Consider the following 19,677-nt stretch of genomic DNA (forward strand, 5'->3'; position numbering starts at 1 on the left):
ACCTGTTCCAGAAGACAGCTCCTGAGATCTTCTGCATCTCCCCCAGTGCAGCTAGGAGGAGCGAGGACTTGCCACAGCCAACCTGCCCCACGATCATGGTCAGCTGGCCTGCAGGGAGGGAGGGAGGCAGATGAGAGTAGGGCCCGGGGGAGTCTGAACAACCATCACTCAGAAGAAAGACAGACAGATACACTCCGTCCTGGGACCCCTGCTTTCTTTCTTCCTACTTAAAATCCCTATGAAGTCCTCTTCCCCTTTGAGCCTTTCTTTCTGGAAATCAACACCCTCCTCTGGCTCCCCAGGTCCTTCCTCCCCTCTGACCCTCTCCCACTCTCCACACCCCCAAGCACACACTTTGCCCTTCCAATGCTCCCCAGTGTGAGCCCAGCTCCCATGGTACCAACAAAGGCCATCCTGGGTCCTACCCCCAACCCACTTCCATACTTTGCTCTTGGCACTGTCTCTGCCAGAATGTCCTTCCTGTCCCATGATTCGAGGGACCTTCTCATTCTCAGAAACCCCACCTCTTCCATGTGCCTTCCTGGTCTACTGGAGTCTGATCTTCATGTGAACTGCCCACACTGTGTGCAACAGATGGTTTGACAGCAGGGCCCAGCCTCTCACCCTGTCCTTGCTGCCGCATGCCCATCTAGCACGTGGACACCCCAAGGACACAACCCACCCCTTTCCAGCGTTCACACAGCAGGGTGCCCACAAAGAATGAGCAGAGATCAGGAACTCAATATGTGCTGATTTGTCTTTTTCTCTCATGTCATTCAGTGGGACATGAGGAGGGGTAGGCTGGGCTGTACCTTGGGGGATACGGATGGTGATGTTGGACAGTGTGGGGACTCCATTGGGGGTCCACGTGAAGTAGCCTCCAATGATCTTCATTGGCCGCACCGCACCGCCCAGAAGAGAACAGAAAGGCACCTGGGTTCTCAGTGTGAATGTAGCCCCTTGCCTCCCCTCCCCTATGAAAGCCAGAAGACACCGATTCCAGGCCCCAGATCACAGGGGTGGGGTGGGGGTGGGGTGGGGGTGATGGCTTTCTCATGCTGACCCTTGCCTGAGGTACCCTTCTAAGAGGAAGGCAGGGGGTCCTCCCACTCAGCGGAAATGGAAGCATTGTCCCTGGTTTTGGGGGCTCCTGCAAGCAGGACTTCTGTGCAGAGGACTCAGCCCCTGGGTCTCTGGCCTCCAGAGGTGCTGATGAACTCTCTCTGGAAATGGTGCCAGGTGGCCAGGCTGGGGGTGCAGGAACTAGGACTCACCTGGACACAGCAGTTGTCAGCATCCCCATCGACGCTGGGGGCCAGCCTCTGCAGTGGGCCCGTGGGGCTCCAACAGTCCTCCCGGGCTGGACGCTTTCGATTCACAACCTTGAGGGGCTGGGATTGGTTAGGAGGTGAGGGCCGACGGGGCTGGTGGCAGGGAAGGAAGCCCCTCTTCCTGGGAGGAAACGTGGAGGCCCAGTGCACCAGGGCATGAGCTTTAGGCCTTAGAGGAAAACGCTGGGAGTGGCAAGGGGAGGCCGGGCACTCACCACCGCCTGGTATTTCCTGGCTTGGCCCTGGGGCGTGGGCTCACAGGGAGCACACTGCTCCTCGCGGATCTCTGCACTGGACAGGAACTCGCTCAGCTTTTGCACGCTGCAGAGGAAGCACGGAGACACCCCCACCCCGTCCCTTGCCAGAGGCAGAAGGGAGGGAAGAGGAGGAGGGTGCAGCCTGAGAGAGCAGCTCTGAGAAGGTTCCTGGTCCTGACGTGTGGCCCCCACAAAGCCCACACTGCAGGGGGACAGCCCAATGCACATCCTTGTGGGGGTGGGTAATAGGTGTTACCAGGGTTTGTTAGGGCTGACCAGTCAGCTGGAATAGGTTGGGATCTGGATTAAAGGTGTGATTGGTTAGTTTTAGGGTTAGTTTAATGTTAAAGTTGGTTAGTCTGGGTTATTAGACTGAAGGATGGTTGGTATTTGGCTTTATTAATTACTCTTAGAGTTAAAGTTGTTCATTGTTAAGATTAGTTAAGATTAGGATTGGTTATTAACAATAGCTAATGCTTTGTGAGCACATATTGTATGTCAGATGCTGTGTTAATTGCTTTATAAGCATTACATAAGCTAATCCCCATAACGAGCTGCTGGGGGAGGGATTATTACTCATGGAGGAGAAGGCTATTCCCCCCACACCCCTAGCATTTCCCTGTGGACCTGGAGGAGGCACCAGATGCTTCACTCTTCTAGTTCATTCTCTCCCATCCCTGGAGGTGTGAGAGCTGTCTGGGGAAGCTTCAGGATTGTTTTCATCCCTCTTTCTTCCCTTTTGCTAAATGTCCAACAGGCCTAGGGCCAGACAAGCTATTCTAACCCTCAAGGCAAGAGCAGTCCAGGGTTGTAAATGAGCTGTAGCCTGGGGATCTTCTGTTCTGTGCACCCACCCCTTCGGAGGGGCAGACAGCCAGGCCTCTCCCTGCTTTCCCTGTCCGTCCTTCTACTCCAGCACGCTCCCAGCAGGAGCCTGGGAAGGGTGGAGCTGGCCCTCATCTCTTGGCGTAAAGCTTCACTTCATGTCGTGTCCTGCTCCTACCTTCTGTGGACACCTTCTGATATCTGGGGGGCTCTCATGTGGGGGAGGGATGGCGTTCATTCTGTGGGGCTCTCAGGGGCTGAACTAGGACCAGTGGTAAGATTTATGAGGATGCCAAGTTTGGTTCAACATCAATTTTTTTTTTTGTAGAGTTGTCATGGAGGTGACAGCGAGTCCCCTTTCCTTGGAGGTATGTAAGCAAGTCCTTTCTCAGGGATGGCGTGCCATCCCTAGGAAGCTGCTCATGGCCTTATGACCCTCTAACCAACCACGAGCAGCCTCAGCAAGGCCCAGGTCAATGGGGAGGTGTGTCCTGGGATCAAACAGCTGTGGTTCCAGTGGTCCCTAGGCAAGCCCTGGGCTGACACTTGAGTGGCCTGTCCAGTGCCCTTGCCCCAACCCTCCTCTCACCTCACCAGAGCTTTGACTGTAGATCTGACCACACTGGACAGCAGGAACAGCGGCGTGACCAGGATGTGGAAGAGGGAGAGGGAAGCAAAGGCCACCGAGGGTGAGAAGTCGGCCTCTTTGAAGAAACTGACGTGGCCCACGAAGGTCTGCAGACAGAGACACAAAAGAGGCCGGGGCGGTCAGGGCGTGGGCCTTGCCACACTGGAAACACTCCACACCAGGAGGGAAGAGAGGGCTGGCAGGAGTGGGCACCTAAGGGGACCTCTCGGTTAGAGATGCCGTCACCAACCTCACAGTTGTCTGGTGGGAATGTCCCCGGCAAGTTCAGGACTTCAAGCTAGAGGCAGTGGCTGCTCTGCTGTGCTGCCCGCTCCTTGCCAGGAACGAGCAGAGAGGAGCCCCGAGTTGGGTCAGCACTACCCCTCCTCAGACAGCAGCCCGAGGGCTCACTTCCCAGTCCTCAGTTGGGGAAAATGTGGGCACAGTAATTACAGAACCACCTCCTCCTGCCCCGGCTACCTGGCTGGCTCTATGGCCTCTGTTACCCACAGTTCCCAAAAGAGTCAGGCCAGGAAGCAGCCCAATAAATCACTGCAAAAGTGAATTCCCAAGCGTGCCTGACAGGCTGTGAACTCAACACAGCTCAGGATGGCGGCCCCAGGGGAAATAAATACATCTTTTTAAAGAACTGCAGCCATCACAGAAGCCGGGGACGGAGGCTGGGTAAGGGGCTGCCAGCTCGTGGGGGCTCGGGCCTTTCTGTAGGAGCACACTGCCTGCCCCTGCCGCCGAGCTCAGCGCAGCTTCTGCCAGAATTACGGGAGAAAACCACTGTCGTGATACTTAGTGACAGAAGAACTGTGTGTGGCATATTCTTAAATTTAAAAAAGCAGGTTACAAAACTGCATGTGCAGCACAATCCTATTTTTGTAGAAATGACATATCATAGGCTTTAAAAAAAGACTGGAAAGAAACACATTAAAGATGTTACCAGTGAGATTTCGGGTGATTTAAATTCTCTTTGTGCTTTCCTTTCTGAATTTCCCATCATTTTTACAATAAACATGGTTCACTTTTATAGTTTAAAAACTTAATAGCTATGTTTTTTAAAAGAAAGTTAGATTTCTCTAATACTAAGCCTCAGGTCTTCTAGGCCTGGAGGCAGAGGCCCCTGTCTGTCTGGAGTAGGGGAGGGACCCGCATTGTATACAGACTTTCGATCCATCACTATTTTCAGTCCTGCTGCTGAGCCCACCTTCTGACATCCCTGTGAGGAAAGGCCAAACCTGGGCGGCCTCTCACGACAGACGCCCTTCCCTCTCCCACCCCCAGGAGATGCAGAAGGGATCCACTTACGATGAGGACCGCTGCAATGGGGATGGCCGTGTTCATGAAAACTGCAGAGGAAGCACAAGGGCGAGTTAGTGGGAGGACTGGGACAGCCACAGAGGAAGATGCCCAGGACGGCTGGGAGGCAGCACAGCCCAGTGAGACCTCCCCAGTCTGCGGGGAGGAGCTGGGGTGGGGCGGGGTAGAACCCTAGCCCTGTGGCACCTCTGCTCCTTACCTTGTTCCCCAAGGACTCTTGGTACTCAGGGTACTTGTCCTATGTACCCTGGCTCCTGTCTCTGAGACGTAAGCTTTAAATAAAGATGTAAATGCTCTTATTCTGCTCCATGTAGACAGGGTGAAGGACGCCCGGGGGGAAAGTGGTGGGAGAAGGAATGGAGTGTAGGCTGCCCACACCCACCTGTGAGGTCAGCAGCATGTGTTTCTGGAGGCACCGAGTTGCTACTCCTTCCTCTGCCTTTGGCCTCTGCAACCTCCAAGCCAGACTATATGAGGTTTAGAGATTTCCTCATCTCCCATGGCTCTTGGGCAGGATTACAAACTTATTCACACTGAAGTATTAGTATCTAAGGACAGCCTAAAGCAGGGTCTCCCTTAGGTCTAAGGATTACAGTGCAAGCCCAGATGGGGCAACTGGTTTACTGCAACAGAGGTCCCCTCCTTATTCTGTTAAAAGTGTGACCCCCGGATCCTTCATGGGAACTCCAGAAGGCAAAGACAGCTGGAAGTACAGTCCAAGAAGGGTAGGGTCCCTGTTGCTTATAAGCTGTGCAACCTTGGGCTTGTCATTTACCTTCCCTGTGCCTCAGTGTCCTCACCTGATTTTTGTCAATTTATACTCACTTGTTCATACACCCCCGCTCTTTTCAAGATCAGAGGAGATGATGTAGGGGACAGGCTCTGTGAGCCCTACGTACTGCCTGAATATCACACCTCAGGGGCTACCAGCTGAGCCCTGTTCTACAGGTCACCTCTCCTCTGGCCAGGGCTGTGAGATGCCCGAGACAGCCCTGACCCCAGGCCTGAAATTCCAGAGACAGCAGCCTCCCTGGAGTAAGAGGGAACCATTCCAGCTGCCACCTTCCCATCGCATCCTCCTTCCTTCCAGGATCCTCTTCCAGGCCAGCCCCAAAAGGAGTCTGGTTCTGTAATTTACCACATTAAAGCACGAGGACCGGGAACCAGAAGCCAGGTGCCAGAGGCCAAGGGCTCAGCCAGTGCACATGGCCCCTGTCTAACAAATGATGAAGTCTTTGACACTTTGAAGAAGTCCAGATGGTCAACACCATTCCAAAGAGCTGACTGGCAACTTACTCCAAGAACTCTGCACTAGCTAGTGTGTACGAAGTGTACACTGGAGATGTGGCCCCAACTTCAGGGAACCCCAACTGGGTGGAAGCATATGGCCCCTGCCCTTAGGGGGCTCCCAGTCTGCAGAAGGAGACAGATACTATGCACCCAGGGAGCCCCTGATATGATGGAGAGACAGAGAACATGTCTATAGGAATCCCAAGCAGATAGGAAAGACATCTTTGGGGATTTCCTAATCTGATGGGGGAGACAAGGCCTCTGCCATTGGAGAGCTCCTAGTCATGGAAGATGTAAGGCTGGAGGCCTTGGGGCACTGCTAACCTCTCTGGCCATAAGGCTTTTTCAGTATCAATATCATACATGACTGTGCTTTAGCTGTCCTTCCTGCTGAAGGCTCGATGGTCTCCAGGTGCCCACCACAATGCCACAGCCCTTCCTCATAGTTCCCGACAGGGGGCAGTATAAGCAATATTGATTTTCCCACAGCATGAGGGACCCAGATTTGGGACATGGGACATAGCACAGCCATCACGGTCTGGGGAAAAGGAGAGAGAGGAAGATGCCCATCAGGCCTGGGCCTTTGACCATCACCAACTGTATACCTCTAACACGAGGTGGTCCTGCCCCTCCCCTCTAGGGCCAGTTATTCCAAGGAGCTCTCTTTGGGTGGGGGTCTCTCTTCTGCTCCTCCCCTGCCCATCTCCATAAATTACCAATGAGGAGGAGCTCAAGCTACAGAAGGCACCTGTGGACTACCCCTGGGACCTCTGCCCCAGGCCAAGACCCCTCCCTCACATTCTGTGGCTCAACTCCCAGCTAAAGAATCGGCTGGGAGTAGGATTGTAAATTGGTACAGTTTGCTTAGAAATCAATCTGGTGCTTTGTAGATAGAGTCACACAGAAGTTCAGACCTTCTGATCCTATAATCCGTCTCCTGGGAATTCATCCTGAATAATCATTCAAGAGAAGCACAAAGCCATCAGCAAGATGGTGTTAGCTGCAGTACTATCTGTTACGGCAAAACAAAACCACAACCACAGCAACAAACCATCCCAAAGGAAATTGAATGGAAACATCCAACAGGAGAGGTTGTTTTAGTAAATGGTGCATCAATGCTTGGGGAGATTCTGCATTCAAAAGATGTCTGATAATTGACCTTTTATTCTACTGTGTGTTTTCCCTGGTCATAATTTTTTTTTTGTATTTTTTTATTTTATTGTCTTTATTCTTGTAGCTGCCTGAACTCCTTTGAGGAATGAGACAAGCTGTAAATAAACTGAAAGCTGAACATTCCAAAGCTGATGCAGCAGCATGGGGCAAACTTATGATAGAATTAGTTTCTGCCCTGTGCTGGCTGTTCTATGGAGTCACAAAAGAATGAAAACGTGATTTTCCATTTCTCTCACCCTCTCCTGGAAGGATGGCATCTGGGCATCTGTGCAGGGAGTTTTGGGTGCCCTTCGGGGTGGGGGTTGGAGGAGTGGAATTGCCAGCTGCTCGTGTTTGGAAGGCCTCTCTGAAGATTGTCCCATGGGGCCTTGGTGTGGGGCGATTCCCTGGCTGGACCTGGGGACATCAGTGGGGGAGACTGGGAGTTCTGGGGGTGCTACAGGCTCTGGCACCTCTCTGAGCACAGCAGACAGCCCGGTGCTCTAGCTGGGGGCGAGCAGGGAGGGCAGGGAGCTGGGCATCCAGCTGTCATGGGCTGAAGACCTGAGGCCTTGCTCTCATTTTTCTGAACCACATAAAGCTCTATAAATTCTAAGGTGGTGAAGGGTGGGAAATATGACCAAGAATAGATTTCTCTCCAACTTCGGCACGGGGTGGGCTGACTCACCTTGATTTGACTTAGAAAAAACAAAAGCAAAAAATAAAAAATGAAGAACATGACTGTGCTCAAATCTTGAACGTTAGGAAGCAAGAAATACTGGTTAAGTGAAACAGGAGATTACGAAGCAATGTGTAAGTGTGATGCTGTTATGGAAAAGTTTAGCTGCACGTAGGCAGGCCTGAAAGGCCACCATCAAAAATGAAAGCCCTTCTGTAATAGTGTACAAATACAGATATTTTTAAATCCCCTCCAAAAATATCCTTTAAAAGTTATTCATTCAAAAATTATTTTTTGAGGGTCTTCTTGTCCCAGGGATTATGCTGGGTTCTGGGGGTACAGCAGTGAACAATTGTGTCAGCTTTTCACACCCTGCCTTCAACAAAACAAAACAACAAATCAGTGGAAACCAGACAGATCATCTGCTCCCCTTGGCTTTGCCCAAAGAATGCTGTCAGGCTTTGTGGGCGCCAGCCCGACATTGCAATACCAGAAGCTTTTCATTTCCAAAGCATCGATAAATATTTCAGAGCCATGTGTCAAGGAGGCACAGCCAGCCATTGGTGCCTCTGGTCAACTTCAGCTTTGCTCCCCGTGGAGGGGCTGGTGGAGGAGGCTGCAGGTTCACAGCCTGAGCCTAATTGCAAGTTGTACCTGCAGGAGGGGAAATGTGTGTTCAAGTGCACAGGGCTATTTCCCATTCAGTCCAACACTCAGGAAGTCAACAGAGGGAGAAGGAAAGCAGGTTAACCGTGTGTCTGTTGCTGGCACTGAGGAAGCACAGCAGGAGGCCCTGCAGTCAGACTGGTTTCTGCTTCCTAACTGATGAGCTTCCTTGGCTCCCCCTCCGCCAGCCTCCTCCTCCCTGCGAACCAGGACAGGGTGTGCATAAGCAACTGCACTGTGGCTGCACCAACTGGAGGAAGGAAGGGCAAAGACTGAAGAACTTCAGAGAAGCTGGAGAAGAAAGTGGGCCTCGTCTCAAGGTCACCTTGTCTCCCTATGCTGGCTGTTGTGACTCAAGGTCCCACGGAGGACAGAGGGAGGGCAAACCTTGCAAAGAATAGGCAGGTCCTGCATTGTGGGGAGGGGCCCGTGCTGCATGCCTGGTGAGGGGGTTCTCCAGCACAAGCCTGCCCGCCTCCCCCGCCATGGCAGCGTTGGGTTTTTTTGTTTTTTGTTTTTTGTATTTCAGGACATGGTATGAGGCCAGCCACATTCATCTAAGGAGGACCCGCCTGACTGGTTCAGACTCGACTGGGAAGAGGTAAGACCCCTGAGCACAGAACATTGAAAGAGATGACATTTCCTTCTACTCATACTCCTTCCATGGCTCCCCCTGCCTCAGGAGAAAACCCAGGGGCCTGAACATAGCACACAGGTCCTGCATGAGCTGGTCTTGTTCCCCTCTCCTCACCCAATTATGTTCGACTCTTGACTACACTATCAACTTTCTGACTCCTAGTCCTCTGTGCCTGGGGCACTGCTTCCCTCATGTGGCTAACTTGAGGGGACAGATGGGTCCCTTGGGAATCAGCAATGGGCTTCACCTGTGACAAGCCTTCTCTGGCACCCACTGCCCCAGAGACTAGGTCAGGTGAAACTCATCACTGTTATGACCCTTTCTGTTCCTGTCATTCATGACACTGCTGTGTTTCTCACCTCCCTGGTACACTGTAAGTAACCTGCAGGCTGGGACCCATCTGTCCTCTTACCACTGCATCTCCAATGCCTAACACAGGGCCTGGCACACAGTAGGTACTCCATTAATATTTGTTAAATCAGTGAATGAAAGAAGCAAAAAACTCAGGGCCAGATGAGTTATGCAAAAGAGAAAGCAGGGCATTTGGAACAGACCCCATGGCTCTGACCACCTGCACAGCCACTGTTCATGGGCACGGTCAATCTCCCACAAGACAGCGAGGGCCGGGACCATGTCTGCCTCCTCCTTAATGCCCAGGGCCTCAAGAAAGCCTGGCACAGAGAGAAGGCTCTGGAATGGGAGCTGCACAAAGGACAGGACAAACTGGCAGCATATCAGTTGGTTGACTGGTAGAACCTAGGACCCCTTTGTCACGTCTGCAAAGCTTGTCCTCAAATACATAGGAAGCACCTAAAGTTATGCTGCATCTGCAAGGAAATAAAGATTGCACTGACTTTTGCAGGGAGTGACCACAGCACTTGTCTCCAGCTCTCTCCCGCTTTCTCTTTTACTCTCTGAAGTCCTACTCATCGTGCAAGATGCAGCCCAAATCTCCCCTGCATGAAGCACTGTGTGAACTCCCAGCCCACATGGGCTTCCTTCTCTGGCTCTGCCATTTACTGGCTGAGAACCTCAGTGAGTCATTTCACCTCACTGAGCCTCAGTCCTCCCTGCTGTAAAGTGGGACAACAGAGCAACACACTCACAAGTTATGAGGATTAAGAGCATCAGGCTTGCTAGGCAGCCAGTGCACAGCCAGCCACATACTCCTGCGCTCACCGCCACACTGTTCTACGCATGTTAGCTCTGACTTTCCAGCACAGTGTAAACTCCTGAGACCGGGAAGCACATCTTATCCTTTGCATCCTTTCTGGTTCTTAGTGCACAGCAGGGCTCCCTCGACACCTGCTGAGTAACTTACATCTGTTTTCCTTCTAGAGGAAATATCAATTCCGGATTTTGATGTCAGGGAAACTGTACCTGTTCCCTTTTCAGCCCCCTGCACTGCCCCATGCCAGCTCAGGGCTCCACACCCAGGAGCTCTCAGTGACACAGATGGCAAGACAATCAGATAGAGTACCAGAGGTAATCTTGTCTGCCTAACCGCCTGCGTGCATGGCGTGGTGTAGGGACAACAGACTGAACACCCAGCAGGCATCACTGGGGGGGGCCCAGCAGGATACGTGACTCTGGGCTCTTCTGTGGCGCCAAGATCCCATGACTGGCACCAGGGGCAAGAAAGAGAGATGCCCCATTACCTCAAGCCTAATGACCTGTGTCTTGATCCCTGGTAACAGAAGGCAGGAAGTCCAGGAGGCGGTGGATGAAAACACTCTCAGCATATGCCTGCAGCAGGGAGGTGCCCCTACCTTACCACCACGTCTCTCCCACTCTCACTGCTGACTAGCAAAAGGAAACACCGCCGGGAAGGACAAACACACTAAGTAAACAGCTCTTGGCTTTCAAAGCTTCCCCTGATCCTTCCCTTTCCCTTCCCCACTCCCCTCTTCCAGGGCTGCTCTGTTTATTCCTCTAGGTCACTTGGACATGAGGGCCCTGGGCAGGCTCCTGCTTGGCTCCAGAGCCTCTTACTCCTTCCAGAGTCATCTCAGCTCTCGACAACATGAAGTGTCTTTTCCATAGGTCCTCCTGGCCCCAGGCCTGTCACAAATCCATGGATTGTATTCTGAGAGCCCTATGGGACAAAGAGCACCTACTAGAAAGGCTTCAGTGGGCTAGCCTGAGAACCTAGGCATCTTATAATGTTTGCATAGGAAAACATGTCCCAGGTTGCAGTTTGGAATGCAGAAAATGAGCATACATCTCCCAGGAGCCGTCAAAGCAGCTGCCACCTGCCCTCAACTACATGACCTGAGATTGTCCCCACTCAGCTGCCCACTGTGCCAGGAATCTTGGGGACCCAGTGCCCCCACTTTCCTTGCTGCTTCCCTTTTTTCTCTCTATCTCGGCAACGGTGAGCCTGCCCTACCCCACCCTGCCATGTTGTTGCTGGGAGAGGAAGTCCTCTAGCTATCCACAGAAGCCCTCCCCTACCTCAGTGGCTGTTCTTGCTGCTGGGGACTGTGGTGAGCCAGGAATCTGCAACTCAGGGGCCATGCACAAGTGTAGGGCTACTGTTCACATCACCAGCCCCCCAGGGTAGGCAGGCAGAGCAGACAGAGAGGAGACAGAAGTAGGCCTGGGGTTGGGGACACTGGCTTTTCTGAGCCCTCCAGATGTTCCTTCCCAATTTCTTCTGTCTTATGGAGTGCTCAGCCTGATGGTCCACAGAGGCTCTGGGCACCACAGGGTCAGGGATGAGGATTAAGGGAGACAACAGGAACTTGGTGTATATTGGTGAGAAATCCAGGAAGCAATGGATGCCTGCCATGCTCACAGTTCCATTCTGAGAAAATCAGATTTCAGCAGGACTTTCTGCTTGTGCCATGCATAGTGGACGGCTGGGGTCCCTGCCTGAGGCATAGGACACCATGGTCTGGCTGGGGTGTCCTGTGAGAACGCTTACGTTGGATGGTGGCCCCCTGGCCCCATCAGACCCTCTCTCTAGGCAGCACGATTGCCAGGAGCACACAGATGACCTGAGTGACCCTTGCATTCTCCATGAGGCTCACTGCACGAGCCTATCCAGGAGACATTTCCAGCACACCCTCCATTACTTCCCCCCCAACCCAGAAGAGCCAATTTCAGCCAGGGGAACAATCAGGAACCTCTACTAATTTCCTTCCTTGCTTCCCACTCCCGTCAGAATCCATGCTAAGGGGTTTCCTTTTAAGAGCAAATAGCCTCACAGTGGTGCCCATGGTGTCCCAAGGCTTCTTCACCGCACTCTTCACGGAAAATAGCAAGAGGCTGGGAATTAAGGGACTTAGCGTTCTCGTCTGAGCCATGCTACTAACCTCAGGAACAGACTCCCCTCTGGGCCTCAGTTTCCCATCTCTAAAACAATTTTCCCAACTTGTAGAAAACATTTTCCATGTATTCTCCTTGCCACATTCTGTGTACTTCCCAGAGACCTGTATTTTAATTCTTAAATTCTCTCTTCTGTTATGATAATTCATTTAAACTGTACACTAAGTCAGTTTTTGTTTCTTTTTTGTTTTTTCTCATTGGGGGCTTCCACTTTGCTTTTCTTATCATAAGGGCTTAAACTGGACAGGTCTGGGAACCAGTGTGAGCTCTGTCAGCTGCTAAATATCTACATCCCAATTATGCACTAGGAAGTAACCACCACGGGGTGGGTTCATGGAGCCAGGAGACCAATCGTGAGATAAACTCGGGCCAGGATTTATTGATCACCTGAACTCCAGAAGCCCTCACTCTGGCCACGGACCATTGTTCACTGAATTAATTTCAGTAAGTTCTTTGGGTTCTTTACCCCTGACACTCTCCTGTGTTGCCTTGTGGGTTTTACCTTCTTTTAGCCCTTTAATTATTTTAAAGAAAATTGTTTTATTATCTCTTTTAGATTATTCTATCCTCTCCAAGTATCAAGGGACTAATTTTATTTTTTTTTTGCATCTGTTGACTCTCTGGTGGTGCATTTTTCTCTTGTGGATTTTTATTTCTTTATTATTAGCTCATTGTTCAACAGGAGTGTTTGTCATAGGATTCCCATTGTCTCTGTAAAATGGTTTTAGTATGTGTATCTACTGGAATGTTAGGAGTTTTACCAGTTCTGACTTTTTTTTTCTTGGCTTGGGAGTCCTAAACCACTTGGTTAATATAAATTCAGTCTCTACACCTGTGAGTACCTGAAGCCTGGGCTTCTGATCTTTAAGGATAACTAATGTTTTTCTTTTGCATGGCCCAGCTAGATGAAAGCTTTCTTGTAGCTTTCTCCAGGGTGGCAGCAGCTCAGTCTGACTTACTGAAAACTCCTCATATTTAGAGTTCGAAACTGCTATTGTTTATTTGCTTACTGCTGCCGGTCAATGCCATATCAGCTCCATGAGGAATGAGACCTTGTCTGTCTTTCTCACCTCTGTATTTTGAGGGCCTGCACAGTGCCCAGCACACAGCAGGCTCTCAATACATGTTTGCTGGATAAATGAATGAAGAACACTGTGATTTCTGGGGCTCAGCTATTGAAGCCAATCTCAAAACCTCCTTGCTTCTGTCACTCATACCCTCCCCATCCAGTCCCTGACACCCTATCCTTGCATGTGGGCAGCAGCACCAGGGCTGGCTGGTTGGGGTGGACTCACTGGAGATGGAGGTGTAGATGGCAAAGGCCCTGAGGCTGGTCATCTCCTTCTTGCGGGTCACCTCCACCCGCGTGCAGAAGATGTTCTCCCAGGCGTACAGCTTGAGCAGCTTGACCCCGCGGAGCATCTCATTGGTCTGCTTCAGCCTCTCGTTGGAATACTCCTGCAGGGGTCACTGAGTCAGAGAGGACATTCCTCCGCCCTCATCCCACCTACAGGGAAGGCACTGAGTCGATGCTCCACCACCCCGCCCAGCTCCTGTCCCCACAGAGATTCTCCCTGCCCTCTCCAGGGACTCCATTTCACAAAGAAGTTGAGGCCTGGATAGGTGACATGACCTACTCAAGGTCAGCGACAGTGTGGGTGTGTGGGAGGAGAGCCACTGATGTGAGGGGAAGGGAGCAGGCGACATGGGGAAGAGTGGGGAAAAGGGACACATGCACACCTTTCGACACTCACCAGTGTGCTTCGCTGGGCCTGGGAGAGCTTGGTGGCCACAAAGTACTGGACAGGAGCCAGCAGAATGATGACAGCAGCTCCAATTAAGGCACTGACTCCGAGGATGTAGTAGAGGAGAATCACACCCACGATGATCTGGGGAAGGGTCAGTGGGTGAGTTCCCTTTGACTTGGTGGCTGCCCTGCTGGGGGTGTTGGCAAAATGCCCCCCCCCCAGGCTCCTGTAGTTGGGCATGCCTCATGCCCAGGTTCCCAAATCATCTTGGTGAGAAGGTGTGACAAAGCAATTTCAGAGGAAGGGATTAGCGCGATGGGCTCTCATAGAAGCAGAGATTTTCTGGGCTGGTCACTAACTGCATATATCTGCAAGCCTGGCAGAAGTATTAGCTTTCTCCATGTCTACCTTCCACATGGAAGTCACAGAGCTGAGATTGCACAATGAGTGTGACAGCACCGTTGTTCTGTTTGCTGGCTGTCCAGGCTGATGTTTCATTCTTATTGGAAAAAAGTGATACAAGAAAAAAGGGGCAAAATTACTGCATCTGTGCCAGACAGAACCAGCCCAGGGTCTGAGAGTTTGCATTCCATTCTTATGTGCCTGGTGTCTTTAACTTTTTAGTGATTCTGGCAGGTATTCTCTGAAAAGAGAATTCAATTCTGTTTCTAGCTTTATGTAAATATTGTCTACTTGTGAATATGTATGAGAAGGGTAAATCATTCTTGCCAGTCCCCAAAGCACCAAGATGACAGTTTCTCAGGTTGCCTTCAAGGGCAGACACCTCTAAATGCAGGGCTTATTCTAGAACAGATGTGCTGGCTCCCTTAGTTGAGAAAAGAGGGGGGAATAAAAGGCCCCCTGGGTTGGCCCTACACCAGATTGGCATTAAGCTCCATGCACCACATCAAGGAAAGAGGAGTAGGTGGGAGGTGCTGTAATTTCCATTAATCACAGAAAGCCTCCTGCATTTTACCTCCTGCAGGCATCTTAGAGTCTGGGAGGTGACTCCTTCTCCACCTGCCTCCCAGTGTTTGACTGACTTTAAATGCTGGCATGGATGGGCAGAGGAGCACGCTAGAAGATGAGGAACCTTCCTGCTCCTGCCAGCCCGCTCCCATCACCCTCCTGGAAAATTATTCCTGGCACCTGGTCCTTTCATTAGCTGCACTCATATGGAGGCAATTAGGTGGGTGGGTGGGGGGCGTGGGGCAGGCTTCTTCAACCAGCTTGGGTTGTGCCAGAAAGCTCCTGGGGCACCCAAGTGTCACCAACAGGGCACCTGCTGGGGGTCAGCCCTTGCATCCACACCACCTCAACCAACAAACAAAAAAGCCTCATGGGAACACTGTCATGAGTGAACTACAGAAAGGAGATACCTGGGTATTGTGCTACTACTGGTTTGCTGTGTGGCCCACGGTAAGGTCTCTGCCCTCTCTGGGCCTCTCTGATGATTAGGAAACACAAAGGTCTCTACTATACCTGAGTTCTGTAATCTGGTGTCCTTGATAAACTTCAGGGGGGCTATGAAGCCCCTGAAATTGTAGGCAAAATGTGTCAACAAGCATTTGTTTTTCTGAGAAAGTTTAGTGAGATTTTCAAGAATATATGTAGATTAGTGGTTGCCTAGGGCTGGGGCTGGAGGTGAGGCGTGACTGCCAACCGGTACTGGTTTCTTTTTGAGGTGATGAAAATGTTCTAAATTTGTGATGATGGTTGCATAACTCTGTGAATATACTAAAACCTACAGAATTGTACACTTTAAATGGGTGAATTATATCTCAATAAAGCTGTTATTAAAAAAAAAAGTGTTATGTGACCAAAAAAGATTACAAACCAGGGAGAGCCCTAGGGTGTTCCAATTTAGTAGGAAGCATACTGCATATACCATTTTGTAACTTAGTCTTGTTGTTTAAAAATGTATAAAAATGCATCATAAACCCTTTTTAGTGTAATTAAGTACTTTGCTACAACGTAACTCTTAATGTCTGCAAAAGTGTTCCACATATGATTATTTTATAGTTTATTTAAGGTTGGCTGCATTTTTAAAGTCTTAATGACACTGCCTTCTCTGATCATCAAGAGAGATGGCTAGAGTGCTTACAGAGCATAGGACAGTATAGGGACAGGGGTAGGAGACCCTGAAAGGGTGGAAGGTGCTAACATGGAATAGAAGACGGTGAACTCCCAGTCACTGGACACATACCAGCAGATTCTGGTTTTGTGTCCTTCCACCCTCACACCCCCAACACACGTCCCATACCTGTACTGGCATAGCCCAGAGGTTTGGGCACAAGAAGAAAAACCACATGAGCTGGTTGGTGTCGATGGCAACCAGGTTACAGATCTGCCCAGCAGTCATTTCCCCCATGGACAGGTTGGAGGTGGACAGGTGCATGATTTTATTGTAAATCTTGGTCTAAAAATGAGAACAGAGTGCATCACATTTTTCATCATCATCATCCTAATCACCACCCAGATGCCACCTGGCTACAACGTGCCAGGGGCTTCTCAGACATCCCCGAGGGAGCCCCAGAGCAGCTCAGTAAGGGGGCACTGTACCATCGTTCCAATTTTACAAGTGAGGGAACGAAGGCTCAGGGAGGTAAAGGGCTTTGCTACAGATCAGGTGAGTCAGGGAGGCAGAATTCGTGTGAGGAATCCATACCAGCATGGCAAGCTGCTTCCCCAGCAAGGAAGGCCTCTCCTTTGGGGACAGGTCTCAATTAGCTCTTATATCTTAAAAGCAGATTTTCATGTCCATTTGTATTCTTGATTTACCAGAGGCCAGTGGAGAACACACTTCAGAGCCATGAAAATGATGAAGTGGCAGTATCAGTCTGTTTTAATGTGGCCGTCTCTAACTGGGGGTTCTGGGGCCAAGTCCTGTCAGAACTGAGACTTGGAATGAAACAAGGGTTCGGTCTCAGAAAGTCTGAGTACCCTGTGCCCGATACCCCAAGTGTCGGGCAGCCCCAGCACTATCCCTAGAGTCCATCTACCCCAAGGACCTCCACAGGGCAGATGGAGGGCAGCCATGGTAATGGCTGGCTCCCCCTGAGCTCTGAACATACAAGCTCTATGTGCAGTGATCGTGCCTTCCAGAAAGATTGCAATGTTTAGGCTACGTGCTCTTGAACAAGGAAAAATGCACTCCTGTCTTAAATGTCCTACGGATGCCTGCCCTTGAATAAAACTCTATCGTGAATTCTGCTGTGAGGAGGATTCCCGGCCCTTAATTCATCTTTTGCGTAAATTCAGGCTTTTTTGTAGGCCAGGTTTTTTAAAAGCATAAACCTATACTATGTTTTTCTGTGAGTTTATATACACCATGGGTAAGGTTTAAAATAATGGCAATAATATTTTTGACAAATCTACACACATCCTAGGTTATGTGAAATTAGGTGTCAAAAGATAACCACCTAGTTTCAGCAAAGTAGGGACACAGAGTAATCTATTAAATGAAGCATTATTAAGTAAAGACGAAGATATGTAGTAATGCACAATCAACTGATAGCTAGTATATTTTTTGAAAAAACTATATATAATTGCAGAAATTCTGCTTAACAACTTTTCATGCCAAAAAAAAAAAAACATGGTTATTCTCAAGCTCATGAAGACACAGACCCTTATCTATAAATTTTCTGTAAATAATTTTCTGTAAACCTCAGAAAGGGAGGTTTTTTCTCCCTAATTTGTTTCCATAATTAATGCCAGTATTTCCTTTCTGGGGCATATGAATCAATCTTATTAATGCAAAAGATTCAAACAGTTTGATAAAAACAATTACATGCTAATACATTAAAAAGCCATTTTTGGCTCTTTTAGAGTAATTGGAAAATACTGAGCTGGAGTGTGATTTATGACATACAAATAAAAAGCAGATTTAATTACAAAACTGTTTAACCAAAACACTGGCTGTATGTGGTGGTGCAAGTCTGCCTGTCACTGGAGGGGTCTGAGCAGAGACTGGGATTTTCGAAGAGGTTTTCTGACCTGAGCAATGGTTCGGTTCCTCCTAGCTCTGAGCCCCCATGAATCTTAGAGGGTCTTGTATTTTCCTGGGCTTTTTCCACCATATTCACATGATGACATACCTGAGGAAATACTCTGCTGTCCCAGTGAAAAACCACTAGGGATGGGCAGTGTTGTCACATACATCTACACAAGTTGTGCACTACACACCTTCAGGGGGCACAATTCACATGGACTAAACCAAGACAGCTAGAGTTTGGACCCTGACACTGTCTCCAGCCCGAGCTATACCATTCTCCTTTCAGTCTCTTTTCTTTTTTTTTTCCTTTTTGTCTTTTTTCGTGACCGGCAACGGATCGCAACCCTCAGTGTCGTGCCCGTACCGGACCGGGACCGGCAACGGGATCGCAACCCTCAGTGTTGCGCCCGCACCTCGCTCAGCCAGTGAGTGGCCGGTCTGTATGTGGGATCCGAACCCTCGGCGGGAGCGCCGCTGCGCTCCCAAGCGGTGCACTGTAGCAGTGCGCCACCAGGCCGGCCCTTTCAGTCTCTTTTCTGCAAAGCATCTGACCCTGGCTCCCACAGGGCCAGTCAATATTAATGATTCTGAGGAACATTTTGAAGAATAAGGTAGTTTGGGCTTTTGCCACAATTTCATGGAAATTACTGGGTGTGGAAGAATCTACTAGTTATCTCCCAATGTCCACTCTCCTCTTTGCCCAAAGAGAATTTCCATATATGTCTGTCATGAGCAAAAAAAATAAAGCTGGAGGCATAACACTACCTGACTTTAAACTATACTACAAAGCTATAATGACCAAAACAGCATAGTACTGGCATAAAAACAGACACAGGGATCAATGGAATAGAACAGAGAATCCAGAAATCAACTCATCCACCTACAGCCATCTGATCTTGACAAAGGCACCAAGTCTGCACATTGGGGAAGAGACTGCCTCTTCAGCAAGTGGTGCTGGGAAAACTGGATAGCCATATGCAGAAGAATGAAACTAGACCCATACCTCTCACCATATACCAAAATCAACTCAAAATGGATTAAAGAATTAAATATACACCCTGAAACAATACAACTCCTTAAAGAAAACATAGGGGAAATACTCCAGGAAGTAGGATTGGGCACAGACTTCATGAATATGACCCCAAAAGGGCAACCAAAGGAAAAATAAACAAATGGGATTATATCAAACTAAAAAGCTTCTGCACAGCAAAAGGAACAATTAACAGAGTTAAAAGACAGCCAATAGAGTGGGAGAAAATATTTGCAACATATACAGCTGACAAAGGATTAATATCCAGAATATACAAGGAACTCAAACAACTTTACAGCAAAAAAACAAGTAACCCAATTAAAAAATGAGCAAAGGAGCTGAATAGGCATTTCTCAAAGGAAGATATACAAATGGCCAACAGTCATATGAAAAAATGCTCAACATCACTCAGCATTCGGGAAGTGCAAATCAAAACCACACTGAGATACCATCTCACTCCAGTTAGGATGGCTAATATACAAAAGACTGTGAATGATAAATGCTGACGAGGTTGTGGAGAGAAAGGAACCCTCCTACATTGTTGGTGGGACTGCAAAATGGTGCAGCCTCTATGGAAAATGGTATGGAGGTTCCTCAAACAATTGCAGATAGATCTACCATATGACCCAGCTATCCCACTGCTGGGAATATACCCAAAGGAATGGAAATCATCAAGTCGAAGGTATACCTGTTCCCCAATGTTCATTGCAGCACTCTTTACAATAGCCAAAAGTTGAAACCAGCCCAAATGTCCATCATTGGATGAGTGGATATGGAAAAT

The 19,677-nt window shown here is 49.5% G+C and overlaps 1 protein-coding gene across 2 annotated transcripts in view; it reads right to left on the reverse strand.

Annotated features, from left to right (window-relative positions):
- The window catches only part of ABCC8 (ATP-binding cassette, sub-family C (CFTR/MRP), member 8), a 74,625-nt gene that overhangs the window by 30,591 nt on the left and 24,357 nt on the right, over positions 1-19,677 (reverse strand). For both annotated transcript variants that reach the window (XM_008579710.1, XM_008579709.1), the window contains exons 8-16: positions 16,136-16,291; positions 13,879-14,013; positions 13,420-13,582; positions 4,359-4,399; positions 3,003-3,148; positions 1,547-1,652; positions 1,275-1,391; positions 813-888; positions 3-108 (exon numbers count right to left, since the gene is read on the reverse strand). In XM_008579710.1, the coding sequence (XP_008577932.1) occupies positions 3-108; positions 813-888; positions 1,275-1,391; positions 1,547-1,652; positions 3,003-3,148; positions 4,359-4,399; positions 13,420-13,582; positions 13,879-14,013; positions 16,136-16,291 (1,046 nt within the window). The remainder of the gene's footprint in view (positions 1-2; positions 109-812; positions 889-1,274; positions 1,392-1,546; positions 1,653-3,002; positions 3,149-4,358; positions 4,400-13,419; positions 13,583-13,878; positions 14,014-16,135; positions 16,292-19,677) is intronic.

Source organism: Galeopterus variegatus, unplaced genomic scaffold (assembly GCF_000696425.1).
Source record: "Galeopterus variegatus unplaced genomic scaffold, G_variegatus-3.0.2 Scaffold1946, whole genome shotgun sequence".
Lineage (NCBI taxonomy): Eukaryota > Metazoa > Chordata > Mammalia > Dermoptera > Cynocephalidae > Galeopterus > Galeopterus variegatus.